General features: G+C 45.8%; 1 protein-coding gene across 2 annotated transcripts; it reads right to left on the minus strand.

Annotated features, from left to right (window-relative positions):
• Positions 1-1,183: 1,183 nt before the first annotated feature.
• SLC25A15 (solute carrier family 25 member 15) lies at positions 1,184-26,138 on the minus strand. Of its 2 annotated transcripts, XM_076009475.1 has the most exons (7): positions 26,038-26,138; positions 23,206-23,319; positions 17,239-17,497; positions 11,045-11,182; positions 8,405-8,574; positions 6,898-7,056; positions 1,184-3,574 (listed from the first exon to the last, which is right to left on the minus strand). In XM_076009475.1, exons 2-7 carry the CDS (start codon positions 23,258-23,260, stop codon positions 3,450-3,452), a joined length of 906 nt encoding a protein of 301 aa, XP_075865590.1. In that variant the 5' UTR covers positions 23,261-23,319; positions 26,038-26,138; the 3' UTR covers positions 1,184-3,449. The 2 variants fall into 2 exon arrangements, with proteins under 2 accessions (XP_075865590.1, XP_012613998.2); XM_012758544.3 differs by lacking the exon at positions 26,038-26,138 and having other exon boundaries at positions 23,206-24,422.
• Between the last annotated feature and the right edge of the window lie 350 nt (positions 26,139-26,488).

Raw genomic sequence — 26,488 nt, forward strand, 5'->3', positions numbered from 1 at the left:
GAGGGGGGAGGAGGGGATGGGTATATACATAATGAGTGCGATGCGCACCATCTGGGGATTGGACATGCTTGAAGCTCTGGCTTCGGGTAAGGGGGGGCATGGGCAATATACATAACCTAAACATTTGTACCCCCATAATATGCAGAAATAAAAAAAAATCTGTAAGAAACAAACCTTTCACAAGGGACCCCTCACTTTGTCCCCTCTTTTCTCCTGGCCAGCCACCAACCCCTGGGGATATATTTAATCACTAAAAAAACTGAATACCAGCACTTTTAAATTCAGGGATACAAGCAAAACAGTGGGTAGATAAGAGGTTCCACAAAGAAATGGAAGATTCAATGAAGATCTACAAACCACTAAGAAATATTGACAGCTTAATAATCCCTTTCTTCTAGTTGGTTCTTAGAACTCCCACAGCCAGTTTATATACTCTCCTACAGGTGCCCTTGTCTGGAGTAACGGGGTTTCCCTATGAAGACCCAGTCTTCCTGCACTGAGGCCCAGTAGTTAAGTCCTACACGTGGACAAAGAGCTCCAATCAATCATCAACGTTCATAAGACATGAAAGACAAAAACTAATATGAAAAAAAGACCTCACAGGAAGGAGAAGGAATCCAAGGAGCATAAGGAAACTCCCATTTTTAAGAATCTTTCTCTTTTTGCAATAAGATTACAGTTAAGTTTACTCCTCCCCAACCTTCCTCATCTCAGAAAATTTTCTGGCAATTATGAGTTGCCACACAGTTTTGCTTACATAAATGAAACTTGTTTAGGGCCTCTTGGGGCACTGCTTTCTTAAAACCCAAAGTGAATAATTCTCTGAACAACTCAAGAGACTCACATCATAATATATCAGAATGATACCAGTTTTCTTAAATAGAATTTACTAATTTGGAATAGAATTATCCAAAACTTAATAGAAAGCAGTTTAACTATTTTTAAAAATAAAGGCAGAAGGAGAGAGAAATCTAGAGGGCATAAATTGCAGTGTATACAAACTTGTGTTTTTGTCACCTCACCTACAGTAAAATTGTTTTATGTCAGAAATTTTGTGGAGGAAAAACAATGCTTGTTGCAATAAAGCCAACACTTTGAAATACATAACTCTTTAACATTCCTGACAGTTTGTTCTTAGCATGGACATAAAACACTTACACAAAACTCATCATAGACTCAGATATTAGGTAAATAATTTAATAATGATAGACTTCTCAAATCTCTTTAAACACATTTCAAGTTACTATATTTTTGTCTAGAGTACAGATCTGAAAATGGTACAAGTTGTACCCAAATATTGAACCATGAATTAAGCAAATAGAATGAAAAAAAAAAAATGTCTCCTGACTCAGGTTTCCATTCTTCACTCCCACTTGCCTCTGACTATTGCTTGTTGAAGATACTTAGTTCACTCTTTAATGGATGACCTGCGAGAAGATCTGCTGCCAACAGGGCTAACTCTACTAGCTACCGAGTCCCAGGCAGGGGACCGTGGACACTGAAGCTGTCCACTTCTTGGTGGAAGCCAGTCCCATTTTCTATTTCGCTTCAATCCAGGCCTGTTTAGATGAAGCACCACTTGGTAGCTCCTGGCCATTTAAGTACACAGAGAAAAGCAAAGTAGAAAAGTTGTTCTCTCTTAAAGAAAAGGCAAATGGAAGACCAGCCATAGCTCTGGAGCACAACAGGCAGGACAGGCATCCCCTTCTCCCCCCACCCCACCCCCGTTTATCGGCCTCTAGTTTCTCCAACCCTCTTGCTTCTGGGCACCATGGCTGGAGCTGCCTCAGAGGCTTCACAGATAGCAAAAGCTTAAGGAAACTGGAGGCACTGCACACCATTTATATTCCGTCGACAGGACACACATGGTGTGGACTGTCACTAGCATTTGTTAGCCTGCCTGCCGTCGGCTCTGCAGGCTGCTTAAGACGACTTTGTGTTCAGAGAGACCCTGCGGGTCTTGGAGCAGCACAGAATGAGATCGACTTTAGTAGTGACAAAAATGATCGATCCTCTTAGACCAAAGAGGCCACAGAACAGCTACCCATCCCCAAGTCTGTGGGGATCTGATGAACTGTGGGGTTTGGTTTTTTAAGTCACTGAATACGTCCATACATACATACAGCATGGTTTAATAAAATTGCTTTTCTTATGTCCCGTTGCTTTATAAAGTCACATCTCATATTCATTCATCAAAACTCAATGACTGCCAGTACCAAACGTAGAAGGCTCCGACACTGTGAAAGCATGGCACGGGGTCATGGACCCCCAGGTAAGGTTGAGGATGGGTCAGCCCTGACATCACTCACTGTGGAGTTCAGGCACGCAGTTCTTTCTAGGCATGACTGAGAGGAGGACTTCACCCACGAGTACTATCACTCAATCACCAAACAGGAAACAAAGGCTTCTCCTGGCTTTGGCACTTTTTATTCCTTGGAAGAATTTCCTGATTGGTGGAGGCAGAGAGGACAGTGAGTGGTCCAAAGTAGATTGATAGTCCCAGAAGGGCCAACAGAGCACCCTCGAGTCCCACTCAGGCCGGGATCCAGAGACAGAAATTACGAGTTGCTGTCAGCCACATGGGTCTTCATCAAAGCACAGCAGTACCACCAATCCCCTCAGCACCTTCACAACCTAAAGCCCAGCAGAGGAGCAGCTCTTTGGGAGAGAAGAAGGGAAGCTGTGAAGGCCGTGCTGTTTTCCAAAGGCCTAACCCTCTAGGCCACACCTGGCAATATTGTCAGAGTCTGGAATATGATCCCACCTAGAAAATGAATGGCACTGTTTGAAGAGTAGAGCATCTGGGGGAAATCCAAGGTGCCTACTCTGAAACTTTAGAATGTGGAAGCCACACCAGTATGAAAGTATATTCATTCTCTTAAAAATCTAGAGGGATATTTTAGTTTTCAAGCACCCAGATGAAAACTTTTTAAAACGTTCAACCACTGAGAACAGTACACATGTTAAGCAGACTTTTTAAAAGAGACCCTACATGTGGAATGGGTTAAGCAACCATTTATAACTATCTTCATGAAATGTGGTCACCTCTGGGCTTTTCTGGTAATACTTGAGATTAAACATGGAACCGAATTGTCTGTTTCCCTCATCACATAAGTGTCCAAACTGGACATACAAGTGCAGGTTTAGGCAAAAGCTCTGACAGAACTATACTCAGCGTTTTAAATTAGGTGCACAGGGCCCCTGGCCCCCCTGTATATTATACTAAGCAACAGCAACTTTTCTTTTACACTCATGGGCAAAAACTATATAATCTAAAATAGAGGTCCTTCCATAAAGTTTAAGATTTAGGGTAGAAGAAGAAAAGACACACACACAAAAAAATTCCCTAGAAACCAAAATAATTCCACGCTGGTCTTGTACTCCAGGAAACCCTGAGATGAACTGTAGTCCTCAACACCTGTGCCTGGGAACAGGCCCGCCAGGACACTTCAGTGTGCTTCCAACTGGCTCATCATCAACTTCCGGCTATACTCATAGGCCAGAAATAGTGCCCCATTGGCAGGGAACGCGCGAATCATAGTAGGCTTCAGTCCAGAATATAAGGCCGTTATTCCTAGAAGACAAAAAGGTGATCAAAGACTATGATGACCCCCTCCCTCCTTGGGAATGCTCCACACAGCTGCATAGCACAGGTATAGTTACACACAGATTCACACAACAGCACTAAAACCCAAAAATGATGGAAGGACTTGGATGTCCAGGTTTCCCTAAAGAGGCGAACAAAACAAGGAAAAGTGTTGGATCTTCCTGGCAAAAGTGACCAATGTTCAGGTAACATACACCAAAATTCCCTGCCTGGTTAACTCCCGGTGTAAGGACGGGGCAGACTGGAGGCCTGACATGGCCAGACAGACGCAACCAGGGAGCCAGAGGTGGCAGCAGCTTTGCAGCTTCACCTGGGCAGCGGCAAGGACACCAACCTTGAAGCCAGAGACCTGTTTCTAGTATTAGCATTGCCCAGAGTGTTATGAAGATTGAATTAGATATGAAAGGTGTAAGGACTTTGGAAAACTATAAAATGTTATACAAACGTTTAAAGCAGGAGGTTGCTATTAATAACATGCAAGATGTCCGTGCTCCATTTGGGACACAAATTAAATGGTTTCTGTGTTACTGAACTCTTTTTAAAATGAAAACAGACAAGTTCATATCCAAGTTTTAAATGTATAGCGGATGCTAGAAGGACAGGTCTTCAGTCACTGGTTGTAGAATATATTTAAGGAGGTGAAAGACCTCTACAGGGAGAACTATGAAACACTGAGGAATGAAATAGCAGAGGAAGTAAACAGGTGGAAAACCTATCATGTTGATGGGTCAGCAGAATCAACATTGTTAAAATGTCTATACTACCCAAAGTGATCTACAGATTCAATGCAATCCCTATTAAAATCCCAACATCATTTTTCACAAATGTAGGAAAAATAATTCTATGCTTTATATGGAACCAGAGAAGACCCCATATAGCAAAAGTAATCTTAAGCAAAAAGAACAAATTGGAAGGCATCAATTTATGAGACTTCAAGCTACACTACAAGACTATATAACTAAAACAGCATGGTTATGGCACAAGAACAGAGACATAGACCAATGGAACAGAACCGAGAACCCACATATAAAACCATCCTCATGTAGCCATCTAATCTTTGACAAAGCAGACAAAAACATACACTGGGGAAAAGAATCCTTATTCAATGAATGGGACTGGGAAAATTGGATAGCCACACATAGAAGACCGAAACAGGATCCACATTTTTCACCTCTCACAAAAATCAACTCATGGTGGATAACAGACTTAAACCTAAGGCATGAAACTAAGAATTCTAGAAGAAAATGTTGGAAAAACTCTCATAGACATTTGCCTAGCCAAGACCCCAAAGGCAATCACAGCAACAACATAAATAAATGGGACCTGATCAAATTTAAAAGCTTCTGCACAGCCACAAAAACTACCATGAAAGCAAACTACACAACCTACAGAATGGGAGAAAATTTTTGCATGCTGCATCCAATAAAGGGCTGATAACTAGAATCTATACAGAACTCAGAAAAATTAGCAAGAAAAAAAATCAAACAATCCTATCAAAAACTGCACAAAGGACATGAACAAAAACTTTTCAAAAACGACAAAGTAATGGCCAACAAACATATGAAAAAATGCTCAACATCTCTAATCATCAGGGAAATGCAAATCAAAACCACAATGAGTGGCCGGGTGTGGTGGCTCATGACTAATCCTAGCACTCTGGGAGGCTGAGGCTGGCAGATTCTTTGAGTCCGGAGTTCGAGACCAGCCTGAGCAAGAGTAACCCCATCTCTACTAAAAAAATAGAAAGAAATTAGCCAGACAAAAAAAAAAAATTATATATATGTGTGTGTGTGTGTGTATATATATATATGTGTGTATATATATATACACACATATATGTATATATATATATACACACACATACACATATATATATATATACACACATATATATATATATATATATATATATATATAAAAATCAGCCAGGTATGGTGGCACTTGCCTGTAGTCCCAGCTACTCGGGAGGCAGAGGCAGGAGGATCACTTGAGCCCAGGAGTTTGAGGGTACTGTGAGCTAGGTTGTGCTGTGAGCTAGGTTGCTCTAGCCCAGGCAATAGAGTGAAACTCTGTCTCAAAAATAAAAAATAAAATCACAATGACATATCACTTATCTCCAGTGAGAATGGCCTTTATCAAAAAGTCCCAAAACAATAAATGTTAGTGTGGATGCATAGAGACAGGAATACTCCTACACTGCTTGTGGGACTGCAAACTAGCACAACCTCTGTGTAAAGTAATATGGAGACACCTCAAAAGCTACAAATAGAATCACCATTTGATCCAACAATCCCATTACTGGGCATCTACCCAAAAAAAACAAAAGACATTCTATAAAAAACACATCTGCACTAGAATGTTTACAGCAGCACAATTCATGACTACAAAGATGTAGAAATAACTCAAGTGCCCATCAATACATGGGTGGATTAATAAAATGTGGCATATGTATACCATGGAGTACTATTCAGCCACAAAAAACAATGGTGATCTGGCACCTCTTGTATTATCCTGGATAGAGCTGGAGCCCATTCTACTAAGTGTCAAAAGAATGGAAAAACAAGCACCACACGTACTCATCATCAAATTGGTATTAACTGATCAACCCTTAAGTGCACATCTAGTAATAACATTCATTGGTGTCAGGCAGGAGGGAGGAGAGAGGAGGGTACGGGTATATACACATCTAATGGGTGCGGTACACACCATATGGGGGATGGACACGCTTGAAGCTCTGACTCAGGTGGGGCAAAGGAAATATATGTAACCCAAATATTTGTAATATGCTGAGATAATAAAAATGTTTTAAAAAATCTTTATCCTCCTACATAATTCTAAAAATTGATAGCAAATGATCTTCTGAAATTGCTCGGTCCATTTCTGATTCTAGAAGTCTTAGTATTAAGGATATTGTACATTCTTTTAAATCCCTTAGTGGTACTGGTAGAGACGATCTCCTGATAATATCTGTATTATGTAGAACAGATAACTTCAAAGCATTTATTCCTTTAGACAAAGCCCATATTTTTAAAGTTCCCTCCAGGCTGTTTCAAACAAAGAATCCTAACAGGTACCTGGCCCAAAGGTTGAGAGTAAGTACTTAAGTAAGCTAAAGAAAAGAGTCTACAAACAGAAACCCACAAATATGGGCTAATATACAGTGCTACAAAAGGGTATGAGGCAGAGAGACTAGAGCAATTATACATCCAATCAAACTTCAACAAGACTGGCAGTGAAATGACCAATCATTCCATACATGCCTACTCTGTTTCTGCAATTAGCAGACTCACCTTCGTTTTTCACAACACTTATAAAGGTTCCAATAAATCCTGCCTGTTTTCCAGACATGGAAAGAACTTGAATTCTGGATTTGATACAATCCACTGGGTATACAGCAAGCCAGAGGCAAATTCCACCAACTCCGCCACTTAACATCAAAGGGACAGGGCCTAGAAAGAAAAAAATCACAAATGGTATATTGTCTCAAGAACCACTGATGTGACATGTGACATTTCCAGAGGTCAATGTAGTAACGGCTGCAGGGAGGTGAAGACAGAAATGCTGATGCCACGGAACATAATTCTTTGAGGAAACCGTCAAAGCTCTTGACATCCAGCTCTAGGAATACAAGGTTTCATTTGTGTTCTTAGACCCAGCGGCAGACCTGGGTCTTGCCAGGAGAAGACATCCTTGTGGGTGTGACATGTAGTCTGGTCACCAAGGTACTGTGGCCCTCCAGAACCAGCAGGTCTCCAGCAGCGTAGCAACACCTTAGCACGGGGCATAAGAATAGAGGCCAATTACTGCCCTCGTCTTTTTTCAGCTTTCTCACTCATTTTAACACCCAACAGCCCTGATTCTTCCTTTGCCATTAAAAACAAAAATCACCTTATTGAACACAGCTGATAAGTCTGGGCGCTTGGCTAATCCTATAACAGATCCGACACACTGAAGGGAGATGGTTAAGAACAGCTCACTTATGTGAGCCAAACACTGCACATGGTTGTGTCAGGCAGCTAAACGGAATAAGCTAGAAAGAACCACGCTGTTTGCCGCTCTCAATGCTATCAAGATTTATCACCAAGTCTTACAATTATCATAAGATTATTTATCCTAGCACTTTGGGAGGCCAAGGCAGGTGGACTGCTTGAGGTCAGGAGTTCGAGACCAGCCTGAGCAAGAGTGAGACACCATCTCTACTAAAAGTAGAAAGAAATTAGCTGGACAACTAATATATATATATATATATACACATACACACACACACAAATAAATAAATAAAAACTTAGCCAGGCATGGTGGCGCATGCCTGTAGTCCCAGCTACTCGGGAGGCTGAGGCAGGAGGATTGCTTGAGCCCAAGAGTTTGAGGTTGCTGTGAGTGAGGCTGATGGCACAGCACTCTAGCCGGGGCAACAGAGTGAGACTGTCTCAAAAATATATATACATATGTGTGTGTGTATGTGTGTGTGTATGTATTTATCGGTGATTTCCCCATGGGGGAAGTAATCTTTGTATTTCTTCTCCCCTAAAATGAATTCAGAAAAATGTATGTTATTCCAGTAAAAAAAAAAGAGATGCACTGCTTCAGCTTCTCTTCTGAGGAAATTACCAAGCCTGGAGGAAGAGTGCTAGCCACTGCCTACCACCATGTCACTCTCCACTATCCAGAAACCTCCCCAGTGCCAGGTGGACCCCCTGTGGAGGCGGGACACAAAGAGCAGAGAATCTGCAGAAACCACACCTGTGGGAAGCAGACACCATCATATCCCACCGCTGCCAACGCAAACCCACTTACCTAGTTCATCTTTTGATCTCCCAGATGCAAAAAATGATCGGCTCAGTTCATAGCCACCAAAGAAGAAGAAATAGCCCGGTACTTCCCGAAGTAAAGTGCTGGAGAGTCCATGGTAGAAGCCCAAGGGGCCATCCTTTCTGAGGATACTCTTCACGACAGACCAAACTGTACTGGGAGGAGACACGCAGTGAGAGACACTGTTACAGCAAGTGCGGAAGGAAGGAGGACAATTAATACTCATACCCATTTAACAGATTTGATCAAGCACTAGTAAAGAAGCAGCTGATTTTGTAAAAGAGGAACCAGGAATTCTGAGAATAAAAGGCACCCTTCTGTGTGAAGGAAATATCTCAGAGAAGCAGAGTTAGTTATATCAAGCTTTGTCACCTAAATTATTGGTTAAGAAATTTTATTAAAATAGACGCATACATTTCTAGAAGTCACATTATCAAAGATGTAAAAGCTAATCCCCATTTTTTTCCATAGTGAATATGTGCAAACTATAATTACAATAAGGAGTTGTAGAAACTCAGCAAGAATAAAATAAATAAAATATTGCCCAGTCCTTGTCTTCCTTGTTTCCTATTTCCTCAAACTTTATGGTATGTTTTCAGGAAATCTGTTCAGGTGTTTATAGAGTTTTTGTTTTGGTTTAGAGCAGAGAAATGAGCAAAGGAGTAAATGTTACTTGAAGCCGAGACAAAAGAAGTTCTGAGAACTGAGCTACAGCTCTTGTTATACAAAAAGCACCAAGAATTTAATTCTCAGAGCAGCAGGGATGCAGGAGAACTTCTTTTAAGCAGATCAGAGCCCTGCTGCTGTGGCAGCTGGAACGCAGGACACTTGTTGTCTACCGATTCCTCTTCATGACAGTGGGTACCACGGCAGGTCTTTTCCCTAAGAACAGGGTGAGAAATTGCATGCTTGGCATGGACTAGTGTAGACGTCCTCAAACTACAGCCCGCGGGCCATGTGCAGGTGTTTTTTGCCCGTTTGTTTTTTACTTCAAAATAAGATATGTGCAGTGTGCATAGGAATTTGTTCATAGTTTTTTTTAAACTATAGTCCGGCCCTCCAACGGTCTGAGGGATAATGAACTGGCCCCCTGTTTAAAGAGTTTGAGGACCCCTGGACTAGTGAGTCGGTCTTTCCCCACTCTGTTCTCAGAGAACAGGTGCCAGGGCTTGGAGAGATGGAGGATCAAGCCCCAAGGTAATAAAGGCCACAAGCTTTGCTACAGCTGTTTCCTTCTGAGAGCGCCAGAAGGTTCCACCAGGTATTCCTCATCAACCAGGCCCCACCTGCAGCACCGCTGTCTGCAAATGTGAGTCACCCAGCCCAACACAACTGACCTACCTTCAATCCATCTTAGCCCCAAGTACACCTCTGTTAAGAATGCTGCACCTCAAATACAAAGCCAACCAATATTTACTATTTACTTTCTTTCCAGGTATCTGTCTGCCTAAGTCCTTTAATATAATTATCACTACCTTTAAATGACCTTAAACTACTTCTAAGGAACATAAGGGCAGCTTTCTGGGTGCTGTTAATGCTCTGATTATAAATCTGGGCACTGGTTACAAAAGCACATAAATTTCCTAACTGTTCACGCAACTGCACTTATGACTTGTATGTGTTTTGATGATACTGTGTGTATACTATATTTCAATAAAAATATTGAAGTCTTTTTAAAGACAAATATAAGTCTTAAAATATGTCTTTTTAAAGACTTATACTTCTTGGATTTCTAGGCAATGAGCATTAGATTTAAGGTGGTTGCAGTGAATCTCAAGGGTACAGAAAACAGGGCACAATTACAAACCCCATTCTCCCTGAAAGGTGACTGATAACTGATCAATTGATCACCTGGTTTTTTTCCAGTTACAGGCTTTGAGTTAACCACAGTAATATCCTTGACAGAAACTTCACTCAGCTAGATGTCAATAAAAATAAGCAAGTTTTGAGATTATAAGGATAATAAATTCCTTTTCCATTCAAATAAATCATTTTGTATATGACACATACACCCTCCCAGGGTAATGAGAATCTGTTTAAGACTAGCTGGAGAGTAATCTGATCAATGAGGAATAGCTAATACTTACAAGGGTTCTGATGAATGTTTTCAGAACTCGGGCCCTTTGCAGGTACACTTGAAGGATTGAGCGGGAAGAGGTAAAGTAAGTTACCTTAGGATCTTGGATGATCAGCCTGAATACCCATGTGCAACCTAGGGATGGGCATCAAATATGCATCTCAGAATCCAAATTGGCACTTGTGATGACTCAGCAGGTGAAGTGCAAAAGCTATATTCCTCCAAATGTGGTTGAAGATCATGCATTATGCACACAAGAGGCCAAAAGGGGTGTTAAGCTCCTGGCTTCTCCACTTCTGGGGCATTAAATATCTGCCTAAGATGTTCTACGGGGTGGGTGGTGAGTGCCACTATCACAGACATACTTTCAGAGAATTATCCTGATAATTCTGACTGATAGGGGAAAGTGTTCTAGAAATAATATTTTGGAGTAGATAGATATCTGTTTCCCTATCTGCCACTTAACTTTCAATGCAGTGTGAAATGAAAAAAACACCCAGTACACCAGGGCAATAGAGACCTAATGTTCGTGCCGGAGTGCTGCTTACTTCTGGCTTTGGGTTATCTTTCCCGATGTCTCCATCTCAAACATGGTCTGCAGCCGGCACTTCACGAGCTCTGTGGGGCACAGCACCAGCGCGGCAAAGGCAGAGGCGAAGGAGCCAGCAGCTGCATTCTGCAGATCACTGAAAGCACACAAGAACAGACAGCTGCCAGTCAGCATCTCCATGCCTTCAGCACTCACCATGCGGAGGGCACTTTGGTGAAGAACGGGCACAAGGAGCCCAGCATGGGGATGCATGCCTATAGTCCCAGCTACTCCGGAGGCTAAGGCCTGAGGATAGCTTGAGCCCTGGAATCTGAGGCTGCAGTGCACTATGATCACGCCACTACATGCCATGGCATGATCAGGCTATGTTGTCTCACCTGGGCAACACAGCGAGACCCCATCTCTAAAGAAGGAGTGTAACGATAATTGGAGAGAACTTGCACATGCTGTTTCATCTAAGGATCCCACAGCCCTGTGAGATGGACAGCAATACCTCAATTCCCATATGGGGAACAGAGGCTTAGAGACAACACATAATGTGGCCAAAGTCACACAGATACTAAGTGGCAGTGCTAGGATTCAAACCTAGGTCTGCCTGACTGCCACTCCCATGCTCTTTTTATTAGACACAATGCTAGGACAGTCTATAGTAATCTGTCATAGCTGCCCAAGCTAAGACACACAGTAACACACAAAATAAACCCCCCAGAAAACCCTAAAAGAGAGGGGGGAAAATTACCCATAGTCCAACCACTGAAAAATATGCATAATTAATACTTCAGTGTACTCGCCACTAAGCTTTAAATAAAACTATGTTCTGAGGCCATTACTGCATGCTGTAATTCCAACCTGGAGCAACCAGATGTGCAACGGAACTCCTAGAGATGAAAACCCAGAATAAATTTTAAACCACACAGTTGCTTCATGGCAAAAAGATTTCCCAGCTCAGCTAATGACTCCCTTCAGCCTCAGCAACACAGAAGGCAAGATGGTGTTGCAGGGGTGGGTGATAGCATGCAAGCCTGCAAGCTCAGTGACTTTAGGTGAAATGCCTAAACTGGATATTAAACTAGGCAGAAAGATGAATGCACACAAATACAAAAATGGAAGCATTCAACACTTCATATGGAACCAGAGAAGACCTTGTATAGACAAAGCAATCTTAAGCAAAAAGAACAAATTGGGAAGCATCAGTCTACAAGGCTTTACTACAAGACTGCAGTAACCAAAACGGCATGGTTTTGGCACAAGAACAGGGATATAGACCTTTGGAACAGGACTGAGAATCCAGATATAAAACCATCCTCATATTGTCATCTGATCTTTGACAAAGCAGACAAAAATATACATTGGGGAAAAGAATTCCTATTCAATTAATAGTGCTGGGAAAACTGGACCCCCACCTCTCACAAAAATCAACTCAAAATGGATAACGGACTTAAACCTAAGGCATGAAACCTTCAGAATTCTAGAAGAAAATGTTGGAAAAACTCTTACAGACATTAGTCTAGGCTAAGAATTTATTAAGAAGACCCCCCAAAGCAATCACAGTAGCCACAAAAATAAATCAAAATCAAATTTAAAAGCTTCTGCACAGCTAAGGAAACTATCATTAGAGCAAACAGACAACCAACAGACTGGGAGAAAATATTTGCTTTCTACATACCTGATAAAAGGCTGATAACAGGCTGATAACAAGTATCTATACAGAACTTAAGAAAATCAACAAGAAAAAAATCAAACAGCCCCATCAATAAATGGGCAAAGGACATGAACAGAAACTTTTCAAAAGATAACAGAATGGCCAGCAAACATAAAAAAAAGTGCTCAACATCTCTAATCATCAGGGAAATGCAAATCAAAACTATAGTGAGATATCACTTAACTCCAGCGAGAATGGCCTTTATCAAAAAGTCCCAAAACAACAATGCTGGCGCGGATATGAGAGATAGGAACACTCTTACACTGCTGGTGGGACCATAAATTAGTAAAACCCCTGTGGAAAATAATTTGGAGATACCTCAAAGAGCTAAAAATAGAAATACCATTAGATCCAGCAATCCCACTACTAGGCATCTACCCAAAGGAAAAAAAGACATTTTATAATAAAGATATCTGCACTCAAATGTTTATGGCAGCACAATTCACAATTGCAAAGATGTAGAAACAACCCAAGTGCCCATCAATACATGTGGATTAATAAAACGTGGTATAGGTATACCATGGAATACTACTCAACGACAAAAAAAAATGGTTGATTTTATATTATCCTAGATAGAGCTTGAGCCCATCCTTCAAAGTGAGGTATCACAAGAATGGAAAAACAAGCACTATAGGTACTCACCATCAAACTGGTACTAACTGATCAACACTAAGGTACTCACATGGTAGTAATATTCCCTGGGTGCTGGTCAGGTGGGGGGGTGGTTATCTCACAACTAATGGAGACAGAGTGCATTGTATGGGGGAAGGGCACGCTTCTAGCCCTCGCTTGGGTGAGGCACAGTCATTACTTGTAACCAAAATATTTGTACCCCCATAATATTTTGAAATTAAAAAAAAAAAAATAGAAGCATTCACCTCATCTCACATGGGTTTAGTACCTACCACCAGCAGGGTTGAGAAACTAGAATCCAAAGGCATTCAAGAATGTGGGGGAAAGTCTGAGAAACGTTTCTCAGGCAATCAGAAACACGTCTCTGAGAGTTCATAGGAGTCAGAAAAGAAGATCCCTTCCAGCCTTAGCACAGGGCTTCACCGCAGGAGCAGGGCTGGCATCTGGGGTGGGACGATGCTTCACTGGGCAGGAAGCACTGAACTGGTCCTGACGCTCACCCACTAAACGCTGCCATCCTGCTGTCCCAGGACAGCCAAGAGCATCCTCACAGATTTCCAGCAGCCCCCTGGGTGGGAATCCCGTCAGCTAGCTACCCCTGGTAGAGCTTCAATCCCCTGACAATTTTTCTTCAAACTGTGAGCAAAAGCCCAATGGACCTACCACATTCAATAGTCCTAAGGTTTCATCGGCGTCAAAGACTAGCATAAAACCCAGGCTGTCTCTCGTTTCCTTTTTCCTAGTGGTCTAGCCTGTGTGCCATGGACAGACGCAAGGGGGGTGGTCCAGGGGTGAATCCAACCTCTCACAACTCCAGCCTTTTAGAAGAATTGGCTAGCAGTGGGGCTCTCTTTCATGAGGACAGTTTGCAGAACGAACTTTCTTTTGACTTTACAGAATTAAACCTATGACCGTTAACCAAGGAGAGTCAGGTACACAAATGCACTTGCACATGGCTTTAAGGTGTGTAGAGACCATCCAATGCCATTCAGTCTGTTCCTCCCTCCTCACTTCACTCGTCCTCTGCTCATTTGTTAAAACCAAAGCTTAAAATGGTTTCTGCTTGCTGTCTTTCAGCCAGCCCAGATCTATATTTGGCCTCCCTTAGGGACTCTCTGTCAACCTGTTGACAGGCAAAAGTTAATTAGGGTCATTAACCAGTTTGCCAAGTTTGCCAGAACAAAGGTGGCAATTGATAAATGTAGAAGTCTAATCACTCTAAGATGTAGTGATGACTCAGACATCTGAATGAACACCAAACGCATTATTGCAGCGCAAGGACAAGCCCAGATCAGATCTGCAGTGGACTTTGGCTTTCTAATAAATACTTTCATCTGCCAGGGCACAAAATGAGGTGCATGGGCCCCCAGTTGTACGCGTAGTATGAGGGTGTAGAGCTGGAACTGAAATGGCAGGCGGTAGGCGTATAATGGGATTTTGTAAGAATGCACTGTTTGTCATCTATTCAGCAAACATGTACCTGAACACTCCTGCCGTGTAAGACCCCGTCCGGCCAAAGGTCAAAGTGGAATACCACTCTGGGTCGTGCTCAAACTGGAAACAGACAAATATTTACCATGTGATTGCAGAAATTCATCATGGGCTCTCACAAGCAGTTCTTTCCTTGCACCGCTCTTGGTTAAACTTCTAAATCTGACCCTCACAAATTATTCCAGAGCCCCGACTACACTGGAAATTATTCCAGAGCCCCGGACTACACAGTCTGCTGGAAAGAAGACTGGGCAGGGGCTCAGAAGACATGGGTTTGAGTCCCGCTGGGTGATCCTGAGCGTGTCGACACCTACACCTTCGTTTCCCCGTTGGCGAGATGGAGATGGCACCTGCTTTGCTCCTCTCGGGACCCTGGCTGCAGCTACGAGGACATGACACTTGTGTCAGAGCTTTGCAGGCCCTGGGGCAGCGTTTCCCTAACAGGTAACGAGCAAACGCTGTTCTTCGGGATGAGAAAGAAAAAAGCCCCCATCTCAAAAGGACCGGAGTGCTAGGTTAGACACTGTCGAACAGGATGGTTTCTTTACTGCAGAACTTCCAAGTGTCTTTAACAAGCTAAGGAGCGTCCGTGCTCTGAGATAAACGTACCCAGAGTGATCCCTCGCAAGAGACGCACCACGACCTATTTCCCAACCCAGCCCCCGACTCGGGGCTCTGAAGACGGTGTGAGGAAATGCAGCTGTATGGTATTGGATCGTTCCTCATCAGAAAAGCAATACGCTCTTGTCTTCACGCTGTTCACAGGCTAAGAAAGGAAAAACATGGGGAGGGGCAAGCAGGGCCTGATCCCTAATGGTCTTGCTCATGCGAGCAGGCAGAAGTCACCATCTCGGTCCTACGCAGGGGGTCACCCTGCTCAGAGGGGGGGACACAGCTCCGCTCCCTGCCTTCTCTCCCCATCTCGTCCTTAGCTAGGGAGGCTGAAGGAGAACCAAATTCCAGGTCTCCTCAAATGGAACGTCTCTCCCTCAATGGGCAACGAGAAACTACGGTCGCCCAGCGTTTTGCTTCTTTTCAGATGCCAGGCTCTCTAGTGTATCCCCTGCTCATTTCTGTGCTCCTTCCTCCCTGTCTGCCCTCCACACTGGAGGGCCGTGGCATCGGCGCTCAGCCCTTCTCCCCATCCACACTGCCTCCTTAGCCCATCTTATCTGGTCCCAAGCCTTTAAAAAACAAGTTCTGGCCGGGCGCGGTGGCTCATGTCTGTAATCCTAGCACTCTGGGAGGCTGAGGTGGGCAGATTGTTCGAGGTCAGGAGTTCGAAACCAGCCTGAGCAAGAGCGAGACCCCGTCTCTACTATAAATAGAAAGAAATTAATTGGCCAACTAATATATATAGAAAAAATTAGCTGGGCATGGTGGTACATGCCTGTAGTCCCAGCTACTCGGGAGGCTGAGGCAGTAGGATCACTTGAGCCCAGGAGTTTGAGGTTGCTGTGAGCCAGGCTGACGCCACGGCATTCACTCTAGCCTAGGCATCAAAGTGAGACTCTGTCTCAAAAAAAATAAATAAATAAAAAATAAAAAACAAGTTCTGTCCATCATGATCAAATTCTTGCCTATGAAAGGAAACATCTTCAGATCTTTAAGCACCTCCAGAGAACACTTCTGTACACAAGGAACCTACGTTAGTCATGCGGGACCTGCAGTTGCAATAGGATTTCGAATTCCCATGGAAACCATTGAGACTGCCCTTTGCAACCATGACGCTTCTGTAATTGTAAATGATTTACAATAAATCAATGTTCAAAGGAGGGATGGCGAAACATCCCGGTTGTTTCCTAATTCTTTTTTGTCTTTGTACAGTAAATACCCCAGGGAAGACCAAGCACAAGCCAAAGTCTGATGCTTGGGGAAGACTCAGCCATAGAAAGTGGGGTTCATCTGCATTTTCTCAGATGCATCCAACGCTTCCTAAAATTCCAAGTTTCTCCTCATTCTATTTGGCTCAGACAACCTCTCCCACTACCCTGCATTTTGCTGATGAAAGGGAAGCTAACACTTTGGTGGAAAGTTGCATCTCTGGTTTCAGCCCAGCCCTTCTGCCGACGAGAGCGGGGTCACAGGTCCCCAGTGTCTGGAACGCATTCGCCTCACCAGCGCCAGGCCAGGAGGGTGGCTGCTCTCAGTGGCGGACTATGGGCGCATCTCCTTTGTGTAACGCATATGGCTTTTCCTAGTTCTATGGGATGACAACATGTCACTTCATAATCAAAAAGAGGGTAGTTATTCTTAAAAAGGAAATGTTCTTCCCTATTGGGTATCATTAAAATTGTGACCATACAACAGTGTGGTTTTTGTTTTTTGTTTTTTTTTAAACAAAGTGGTCAGTGCCCTTGACTCACCTGAGCTTTGCCTGCTTGTCCAATCCAATGACTTTCCGTACCACCTGTTGGCAGAAGCCGTAGCACATGAAGAGGACAGAGTTCTCAGCGATGTTGGCAATCAGCGCGGGGCTGGTGCCCTTGTAGAAGCCACGAAAGCCCACCTGGGCGTAGGTCTTCAGGCAGCAGTCGGTGAGGCCCCGGTACAGGTCGGGGAACGTCTGCATCTTCACCTTCATGGTGTCGAAGGGCTGCCCGGTCAGGACACACGCTGTGCCCCCTGGAACCAGGACAGAAGTCCGCTTTAGTACGAGGCCACCGTTTCGTTTCAGAGCACAGCCTCAACTACCCACGGGAAGGAGGCACAGCCGCCTACCCCAGGCTTGCCCCTGCTTCAGTTCGTTTCGGCCTCTCTTCCCCTTCTAGCCGGGTCCAGCAAACAACTTACGGCAGGCCCTTAATGCTCACCGTGAAGGAGCTCGGGCTCAGCAAGCGAGACAGAGTCGAAGTGACAAGATGCAAAAGGCGTGGCGTGTTTAGGAGCCCTGGAAATGGGGTCAGAGGGACCTGTGCTGAAGCCTGGCTTTGCTGCGAGATCCTGGACAAGCCATGTCACTTTGGAGCCTCAGTTCCTCATCCATGCCCACCTTACGGGGTTAGCATGAGGAGTAACTAAAAGTGGAGGACACGGCTTAGCTCAGTGCCTGCTACACAACGAGTGCTCAGTGGACAGCAGGTACTGCGAGCGTGAGAGAGACAAGGGGAAACCTGGGAGGAGTTCATCACTCCACTGTGCCTAATGCCCAGGGGGCTGGTGACAATCAGAACAGCAGCAGAGGACTGGACACCAGACAAGGAAACAAGGGGTCTCGCTGCTTCTTGGCCTTTTGACTAAGATCACGTGAAAACAAGGAGTTTGGCAAACTAACCCAGAAGAGCTAAATATCTGACCCTATGGAAACACCTCTTTAATTTGAACTCTACCAATTTATGATTTGTCTTTAAACAGGGAATGGACTGAAATTTACTTTGGCTTAGTGTAACTCCTATACTTATATACTTTCATACCGTAAGAATATTAAATACAGAAAAGTCTAAATTGCATGAGATCGCGTCAATAAAATTCCTGTATGTAGGGAAGGAATGAACTGCAGCCACCCTACCGTAGCCCCAGGGGTCAGCGCTTAGAGAACTGCCACAGGTTAATGTTTACCACCTTCCCAACTCGGACATCCCCTGCTGTGTTAGGAAACATTATAACATCTAAAAGCTTTATCTAGACCAGGAGCCTTGGCTCATGCCTTTAATCCTAGCATTCTGGGAGGCCGAGGCGGGTGGATTGCTCAAGGTCAGGAGTTCGAAGCCAGACTGAGCAAGGGCGAGACCCATCTCTACTAAAAACAGAAACAAATTAATTGGCCAACTAAAAATATATAGAAAAAATTAGCCGGGCATGGTGGCACATGCCTGTGGTCCCAGCTACTCTGGAGGCTGAGGCAGGAGGATTGCTTGATCCCAGGAGTTTGAGGTTGCTGTGAGCTGGGCTGACGCCACGGCACTCTACCCAGGCAACAGAGACTCTGTCTCAAAAAATAAATAAATAAAAGCTTCATCTAAATGGAAGAAAAGGCTTCCACAAAATATTTAAGAAATGCAATTTCCTAACTTAGACATTTTACATTTACATTAGACATTCCTAACATAGACATTTCCACCTAAACTGTGGAAAGTAGAGATGGGAGAGGGGTCATTAAGAATAACCTCAAATTATTTATTGGCAGACAAATGGACATTCCAAAGAGTCTGAAAACTGCTTCTCTTTTTTAAACAACCAAAACTACAATCTCTACGATCCCATCACTATTGTTCATTTCCTCTAGGAAAGTCATGACACATTTCCTCTTTGAATTGCCAAATTATCCCCAACTCTGAATTAGTGGAATGTAATGTAATATAATTTTACTATGATTCATTTACAGTCATTCTCTCCAAGATACTGTTGGGGTAGGTAAAATGAGATCCACATTATATCAAAATAATTTAATTATTCCAAAAGAAGAGGTGACTCGGAATTTTTTAAAGTCGGTACATAATTTAGATAACCTAGATGCAGATAAGCTGAAAAAACCATTTAATTCAGCACGTTAATATTTTCACTGGAGGGTTTCTTTATTTTAACTCAATCATCCTGAATAGCCCAGACATCACAGGCTATTACAAGATGCATTTGCTGTACGACAGCTACACGTCCAAGAGGGAGAAGGGGAAGGGTAGTGAATGTTGACATGCTAGCTACAATCTCCCCCCCCATCTGTAAAGGTGACACAATCACGGCACCCACTGTTCCCCCCTAAACTGAGTGAAGACTATTCTGAACACCAGCACCAACCACAGAGCGGACACCTAGCAGGCTCTCAAAGATCTATCAAGTCGACAAAGGCAGGAATACATGAGAGGGATTAAATATTTCTCCACTGGCACAGAAGTCAGACTTCCGATCAAGTGAAAACATTCTTTAGGAGTTGTCACAGCCAGCCACCCATCCCCTCCTGCAGGAGAGGCACTCAGGCCACGGACAGTGTTTCGGGGGAGGGACGGCTCTTGGGGAGGGCAGAGGTGAGCACAGAGATGCAGACTCACACCAAAAAGACCTGGTCGGCACTGCCCACCTGAACAGGGGTGAGAACCTCACACACCTCTGGACGCCATCAATAAAGGTTCCATTGCACATTCACAGGGCAGGAGGCATATCGTTTTCAAGATATTCCAATCAAAACAAGTTTGGAGGTTGTTTTTAATTTTGGCATTTGAGAAGATAAACTTCAATGATCCGACATACCACATTCCCCAACTATGCTAAATAAGGCACACGGCAACAGAGTGGTCAAAGTCGTGACCCACATTATTGCAGAGTTGTTAAATGACTAACTCTTAAAGTGCTATCAGAGTTTCCCTTTAAGACGGTTTAACTTTTGGGACCCATGTTGCCTCATTTCAGTAGTTATCCATTACCTATCTTCTTCAAATCCTTTCTTACCTGAACTGCCTAGGGCTCTAGCCTTTTCTGAATCTCTTACAGAACTGCAGACAGGGAGGAGGAAAACTAGCACAGCAGATGAACTGGCTGCAAACCCACCTAGTTGGGGAAAGCTTTGTTTAATAGAAAAAGGAGAGAGAGAGAGAGCACATTTACGCTCCACCTCCATCACCTCAGACCACGGCCAGCCCTGAGCTCAGTCTGATACTCCCATGGCTGAGCTGTGGCCACAAAACACTAGGGGTCCGCTGCTCCTGGCAATGGCTGGCAGGAAAACCCCAAAGCCCAGCAGTCTGTGTGTGTAGAGAACAAGGGCAGTGAAGACTACAAACCTGCCCTCAACTCTGGCAATGCTGCTGACGCAATACCAACACAAAGACAACGAACAAGGACCCGAGGTCCCGGGCCTGTCTTCATACCATCTAGCTGTGTAACCTTGAACAAATTCACCGTGCCTCTCCAGGCCTCTTTTCTACATACACGAGCATCAAAGCTGAGGACCTTTCAGGTCCATCATTCGGACGCTTCGAGATGCTCAAAAGTGGAACTACTACTTCCCATTTGCATTCCACCTGCCTCACAATCGAAAAGAAAAGTACCTGTGTCACTAAAGGGCATCTCTTCTGCCCAGGCCGCAACCCACAGAAACCCCCAGCAAAGGGGCTTCTTGGAAGTTAGACAACCCATGGAAGCTCTACATCAGTGAGGGGCACCCCTGTGTTGCTAACATAAGGAGAAATACCTTCCCACATGACCAGAAACACCTAAGTGTCAGTATATATAGGGGCCCAATACATATTAATATTATAATTGTTAAAAAAAAAAATACCCACCAGCAAATGTCTTATACACCAGGCTCCCAACAATACCGCTGCAATTTACATCTTTAAAACCAACTGTAAATTATAAATGTGGCATCCAAATATCTGTATGCATACAGATTGGAAAAGGTAAGCTTTCTAATTCTATCACAAGAAATCTCAGATCTTCGACAGACTGATGGAAGGACATAAAACATCACAAGCTGAGAATCTCTCACGTGGTTAAACACCCTCCTAATGCAGAGACAAGCACTGAGCCCAGCGTGGTCACCTGCGGTAAGAGGCAGCAGAGGCTGCACCATTCTTAGGGTCAGTGTCCTCCGTGGTGGGGAGTGGGGGAGACGGGGCAGGGGACCCCAGGGGCTGCAGCTCACTTCCAAGGCAGGGTGAGAGGCTGACCCAAGGCATGCAGTAGATAAGAGAGCACTGGGCAGTCCCTAGCTGGCCTTCAGGTCCCCTGCTCCTGGGGCCAGGACGCTTCCATGGGCTCTGGCTTGGGAGGAGTGCCCTTGCCCAGCACTCCTTAATAACATCTCAACTCAAAACTCGCTGTTTCCAGCCTTCCTCATTAGTCTACCTCGGCCGACCTTTGGTCATGGAAGAATACTTTGTTCTTCTCTGAACAAGGATCTCTTTTGCAGAATTGAGCAAATGACAGGATGAGAGGTGGCAGCCCCTTGACCACACTTATCTGTCGCACTGGGTAAGAGCATTGGGCAACACACCCCTCCAGATCCCCACTCCAGGAAGCTGCAACCACTGTGAGAATCGGTGTGGGAGGCTGGGCAGATCAGAGCTTTCCTTTGGACCATATGAGCATTCCAGCGCTCCTTTCACCTCTGCCCTGAGATAACACAGGACTGGGAAAACTAAATAGCACCATGCATTTCCAGTTCCCTCACTTGCCTTGAGCCAAGGTTGCTGCTCTTCCTGCACCTTCAAGGTAATCTTTCTACAGAGCAGTTTTCATGCTGCCTGCACTGCCTGGCAGTCTGCCCTCAGGCTCAGGCCCCTGTCTCAGCCTTGGCCCAGCAAATCCTACCTCCTCTCCACTCCTTTCATGGCTCTGAGACAGTCCACTATCAGCCTCATTTCTAAAGACATTTCTAAAAGGTGTCCTTTCTTTCCCGACATGACTAAGAAGAGTGACTGGTGTTTCCCCCACCAAGACGGCACGGTGTTAGTTTTGCACTACGATGGTTCTGAAGGCTTGAGGTCCCACATCACCTCTTGGTATGACCCAGCCGTATGACAAAGAACAAGAGACTTCATCTCTGAGCTGTTTTCCAACTGCACTGGGGACATTCCCACCCATCAACCCTGACTCATAAAGTTTCAACATAACGAACACCACTCTACCTTCTGCCATGCTCTGAACGGTATTATGCTGCCATTAAATAGATTCGTTCTGAAGTTAAAGGATATTGCTTCTGGGGGGCAAATGGTACTATTTTCATATCACTTTCACTTGATGTTGCTTAGAAGATGCTTGAGGACCACAGAGGACTGGGTTTTCTCTGGGATTACAGTCATGTGTTGCTTACTGACAGGGGCACATCCTGAGAAATGTGTCGTTAGGAGATTTCATTGTTGCGTGAACACCACAGAGTATATTTACACAGATCTAGATGGTGTGGCCCAGCGGTCCCCAACCTTTTTGGCACCAGAGACCAGTTTCATGGAAGACAATTTTTCCATGGATGGGGTGGGTGGGCAGGGAGCTCAGGCGGTGATGCAAGCGATGAGGAGCAGTTGTAAATACGCTCACTCGCCCACTGCTCACCTCCTGCTGTACCGCTCCCCAGTTCCTAAGTTTCATGGAAGACAAATTTCCCACAGTAGGGGATAGGGTCTGGTCTCTAACAGGCTGTGGACTGGGGGCTTGGGGACCACAGGTGTAGCCTACTTCACGCCTGGGCTCTATAGCCTATTGCTCCTAAACTACACATCTATATAGCAAGCTACTATACTGACTACTGTGGGCAGTTATAACACAATGGTGAGTATTTGTACATCTAAACATATCTAAACATAGAAAAGGTACAGTATAAATAAGGTATAATGGTATGGGACCACTGTTGTATATGCGGTCTGTTAACAGAAACATTGTTATATGACACATGACTGTACCTGCAGCCCCTGCAGTGAGGTCGATGGCAGCTTGGATGGCAGGGTTGGACTTCATGTTTGCCCGCTCCTCTGCTGGTCTCTGTCGAAGGTGCTCTCTGGAGCTTATGACAGGCACTGCATATCCGTGGGAGGAGGCAAAAATGCACCAATTAGTCCAGCCTCTCATGCTCTGACCCAGAGCCCAAGTTACCGAACCTGAAGTTCTGGAAGCCAGGAAATGGGCTCTACATTGCTCCAAAGGAAGGGGGCTCAAAGTGTCAGCGCAGATTAGTGATTGACCCCCCCCCAAAACACTCACAGATCAAAAACCTGAGTAGCAATGCTGCAGCCACCAGCAGCACGTCAGCCAACCTTTCTGAGAACCTTAAAAATCAACACCAAGTTAATAAGCCAACCACAGACTTCCTAAACCATATCAGAACAGGTTTGCAGAGGCCTAAATGGAACTATCAGTCCAATAGGCTCAGTTCTCAATTCGGACTGCAGCCTGTGCTGGGTGTCACAAGATAGCAGGCCTGGGAGGACGCAGGTAGAAAAGGTTAGGCGCGCCAAGTCACACGAACCTGGGTGTGAATGCCTGTTCCACCCTTGGGCCTCTAAAGCACAAGGTGAAAAAAACATCATAATACAACGGCAATTCCCATGTGGAAATAATGGGATGCTCAACTGGGCACAAGCATCACGTGCTCTCACAAGGCCCAGCACAGAACACCGTGTTCCTCTCACCAGAGTCCACTAACACAGCTCAGCCTTAACTGTGCACAAAGTCACCTGGGGGGTCTTGTTAAGAGGCAACTTCTCATTCAATAGGCCTCAGAGAGGACCAGAGAGTCTGCCCGTCTTGACAAGCTCCCAGGTGAGGCTGATAATGCCAATCCACACAACCACACTTTGAGAGCAACACCTGGGCCACTGAATCCCAAATTGGCTTAATAAAAATCACACATTCAAATTACTGGGCCTTTCTTTTGGAAATCTTGTTTCAGCGTTTGGGTTGGAATTCAGGGAGTTTGAGCAAACTAGAATCTACTCCTCAAACTTTAGACAAAAATCAACCATCGCCAAGGCATGGACTTAATAAATATTGACTAGAAAAAGAAATGGTGGCTCGTTGACATAGATGAGGAAAATAACTAATTCAGCAACCAATTCTGTATGGTTTTCAAACCATATAAACAACTTATTCACGAATGCCAAGGAATAAGTTCATTCCTTGTCACCCTGAGGAGCTGTGTGCCCCCAGTCGGGCCACCTCTCAGACAGGGCTGGTGTGCTGGGTCAGAGATGAATGCCAAGGTCCTTTCTAACACAAATGCCATCCTAAACGTCAATGGAAAATAACGTGAGCCACCAAGTTTTTTAACCCCTTAAAGCACTCTGCCAACAACCAGACTCCAAGAATCTTCCTTTCTTCAGAAAATTTTAAGACCAGCAACAATAAAGGCACAGCACTTAATAAAACAACTAAGTTAGAAGGACAAGACATTGATTTGTACCTTACTGATAGGCCTGGAGAGACAGTACCATTCACTAGGCTGATAGGAGGTGGCCATCTGGAACTTTCTTAGAAGAGGCTATCAGAGCCCTAATCCAACCTCCCCTCCCCCCGGCCTTCTTCCAGAAGGAAAGCTGAGGCCAGAGCAAGAGAAGGTCTTCTCCAAGGCCACACAACTAGTCAGTGACGGAGAGAATTCAGCTCAGTCTTGTTCTTCAGGTCTGTGCCTACAAACTAATAATAATTCCAGAGTATTCTAACCTGTCTGAAAAGAACACAGAACTCCCAACCCTGAAAAGAAAAAAAAAAAAAAGCAGCAGCTGAGATAACAGGGTACATCCAAGGTGACCTCTCAGATAACCTCCATGCGCTCTGGTGTTGTTGGTGCGCACACTTCTTTAAATTGGAAGAAAGCAAGTCACGTCACCTTCTACTGTATCTGTCAACGTGAACTCAACCCCGTGAGGTGAGCCGCACACACACATTAAATCCTACAAACAACCACTTGTAGAATTACCAGGATAGAAAACAGTGGTGGATACTAACAGGTTAGCCCAAAAGGAGTGGGCAACTAATTCCGATTACGTCCCGCTATGGCCAAGGAGAAAACACAGGACTTGGAGGCGGCAAGACTGTCGAGCACGACTTAAACTTGGGGTCTGAGCCTGCTGCAGCACTTGGGATACAAACACGCATCCTTCCCGCACCCTTCTCCCCTCCTGCAGACTACGCCGGGTCCGACTCAGAGACACAAACGCAGCGCCGACCACGCATCTGTCCCGACGCTGGTGGAAGTTAGTTTTGCAGATGGGAGACTCTGACGAGGCCGCATTTTCCACCAGGGAACGTGAACTGCTGGGGAAGATCCCAGCTTCGGGCTGAGGCGGGGACGGCAGGAGGCCACCCGAGCGGGCGCAGGGATGCAAGCCCGCTTTGCCGCCGCGGGGCCCGCCGGGCGCGCGTCCCCGGGCCTCGCAGGAGCCGGCTCGGGCGCCCACTCCCAACTTTGCGGGCGCGGCCCCAGGCGCTGGCCGGCGCGGCCCCCATTCATAGCGTCCCGGCGCTCGGGCACCGGCGGCGCGCGCCCCGCGGCCAGCGGACACGGCTCGGGGGCAAAGGAGGGCGACCTCTCCCTGCAGGGGAGGCCGAGGACTGAGGACCCCGCAGACCCCGGCGAGCCCCGGCCGGCCACCCCGAGCGCGGCGCGCCGGTCCCGCGGCACGTGTGCGGCGGCGCTGGCCGCGTCCCCGGCGCCCGGGAAGGTCACGCCGTCCCGGCGCCGAGGCCCGCCCGCGCCCCGCGCCCTCCTCCCGGCGGGCCCCCGCAGCCGCGCTCACCGCCGCGTCCTGCTCGGGCCCCGCCGCCCGCTCTCGGCTGCAGCTGTGCGGCCGGGCGGCCGCTTTACCCCCACGTCGGCCGCGGCCGGCCCTCCGCCCCGCCCTCCGCGCGCCGCCCGCGCGGCTCAGGAGCGCCCCTGCGGCCGGGGCGGGCCGCGCGCCCGGGCCCTGGAGCCGCCGCCGCCCTGCGGAGCCCGCCGCGCCCGCCGGGAAGCGGAAGTGGGCGCGGGGCCGCGGGGCGCCCAGCCGGGTCGGGGCAGGGCCGCGCCCCCGGGGTGCCCTCCCGCCCGGCGTCCCGGACTCCCGCCCTGCATCCCGGCCCGGGCGGCTCCGCGACCCGCTCACCGCGCTGGGAGGCGAAGGCCTTCAGTCTGAATTACAAGGGAGCGCCAAATTACATTCCGGACTCGCGGCCTCAGTATTAAATTATAATTGAGTATGAAAATACTGG

This window comes from Microcebus murinus, chromosome 13, assembly GCF_040939455.1.
Source record: "Microcebus murinus isolate Inina chromosome 13, M.murinus_Inina_mat1.0, whole genome shotgun sequence".
In the NCBI taxonomy this organism is placed as follows: Eukaryota; Metazoa; Chordata; class Mammalia; order Primates; family Cheirogaleidae; genus Microcebus; species Microcebus murinus.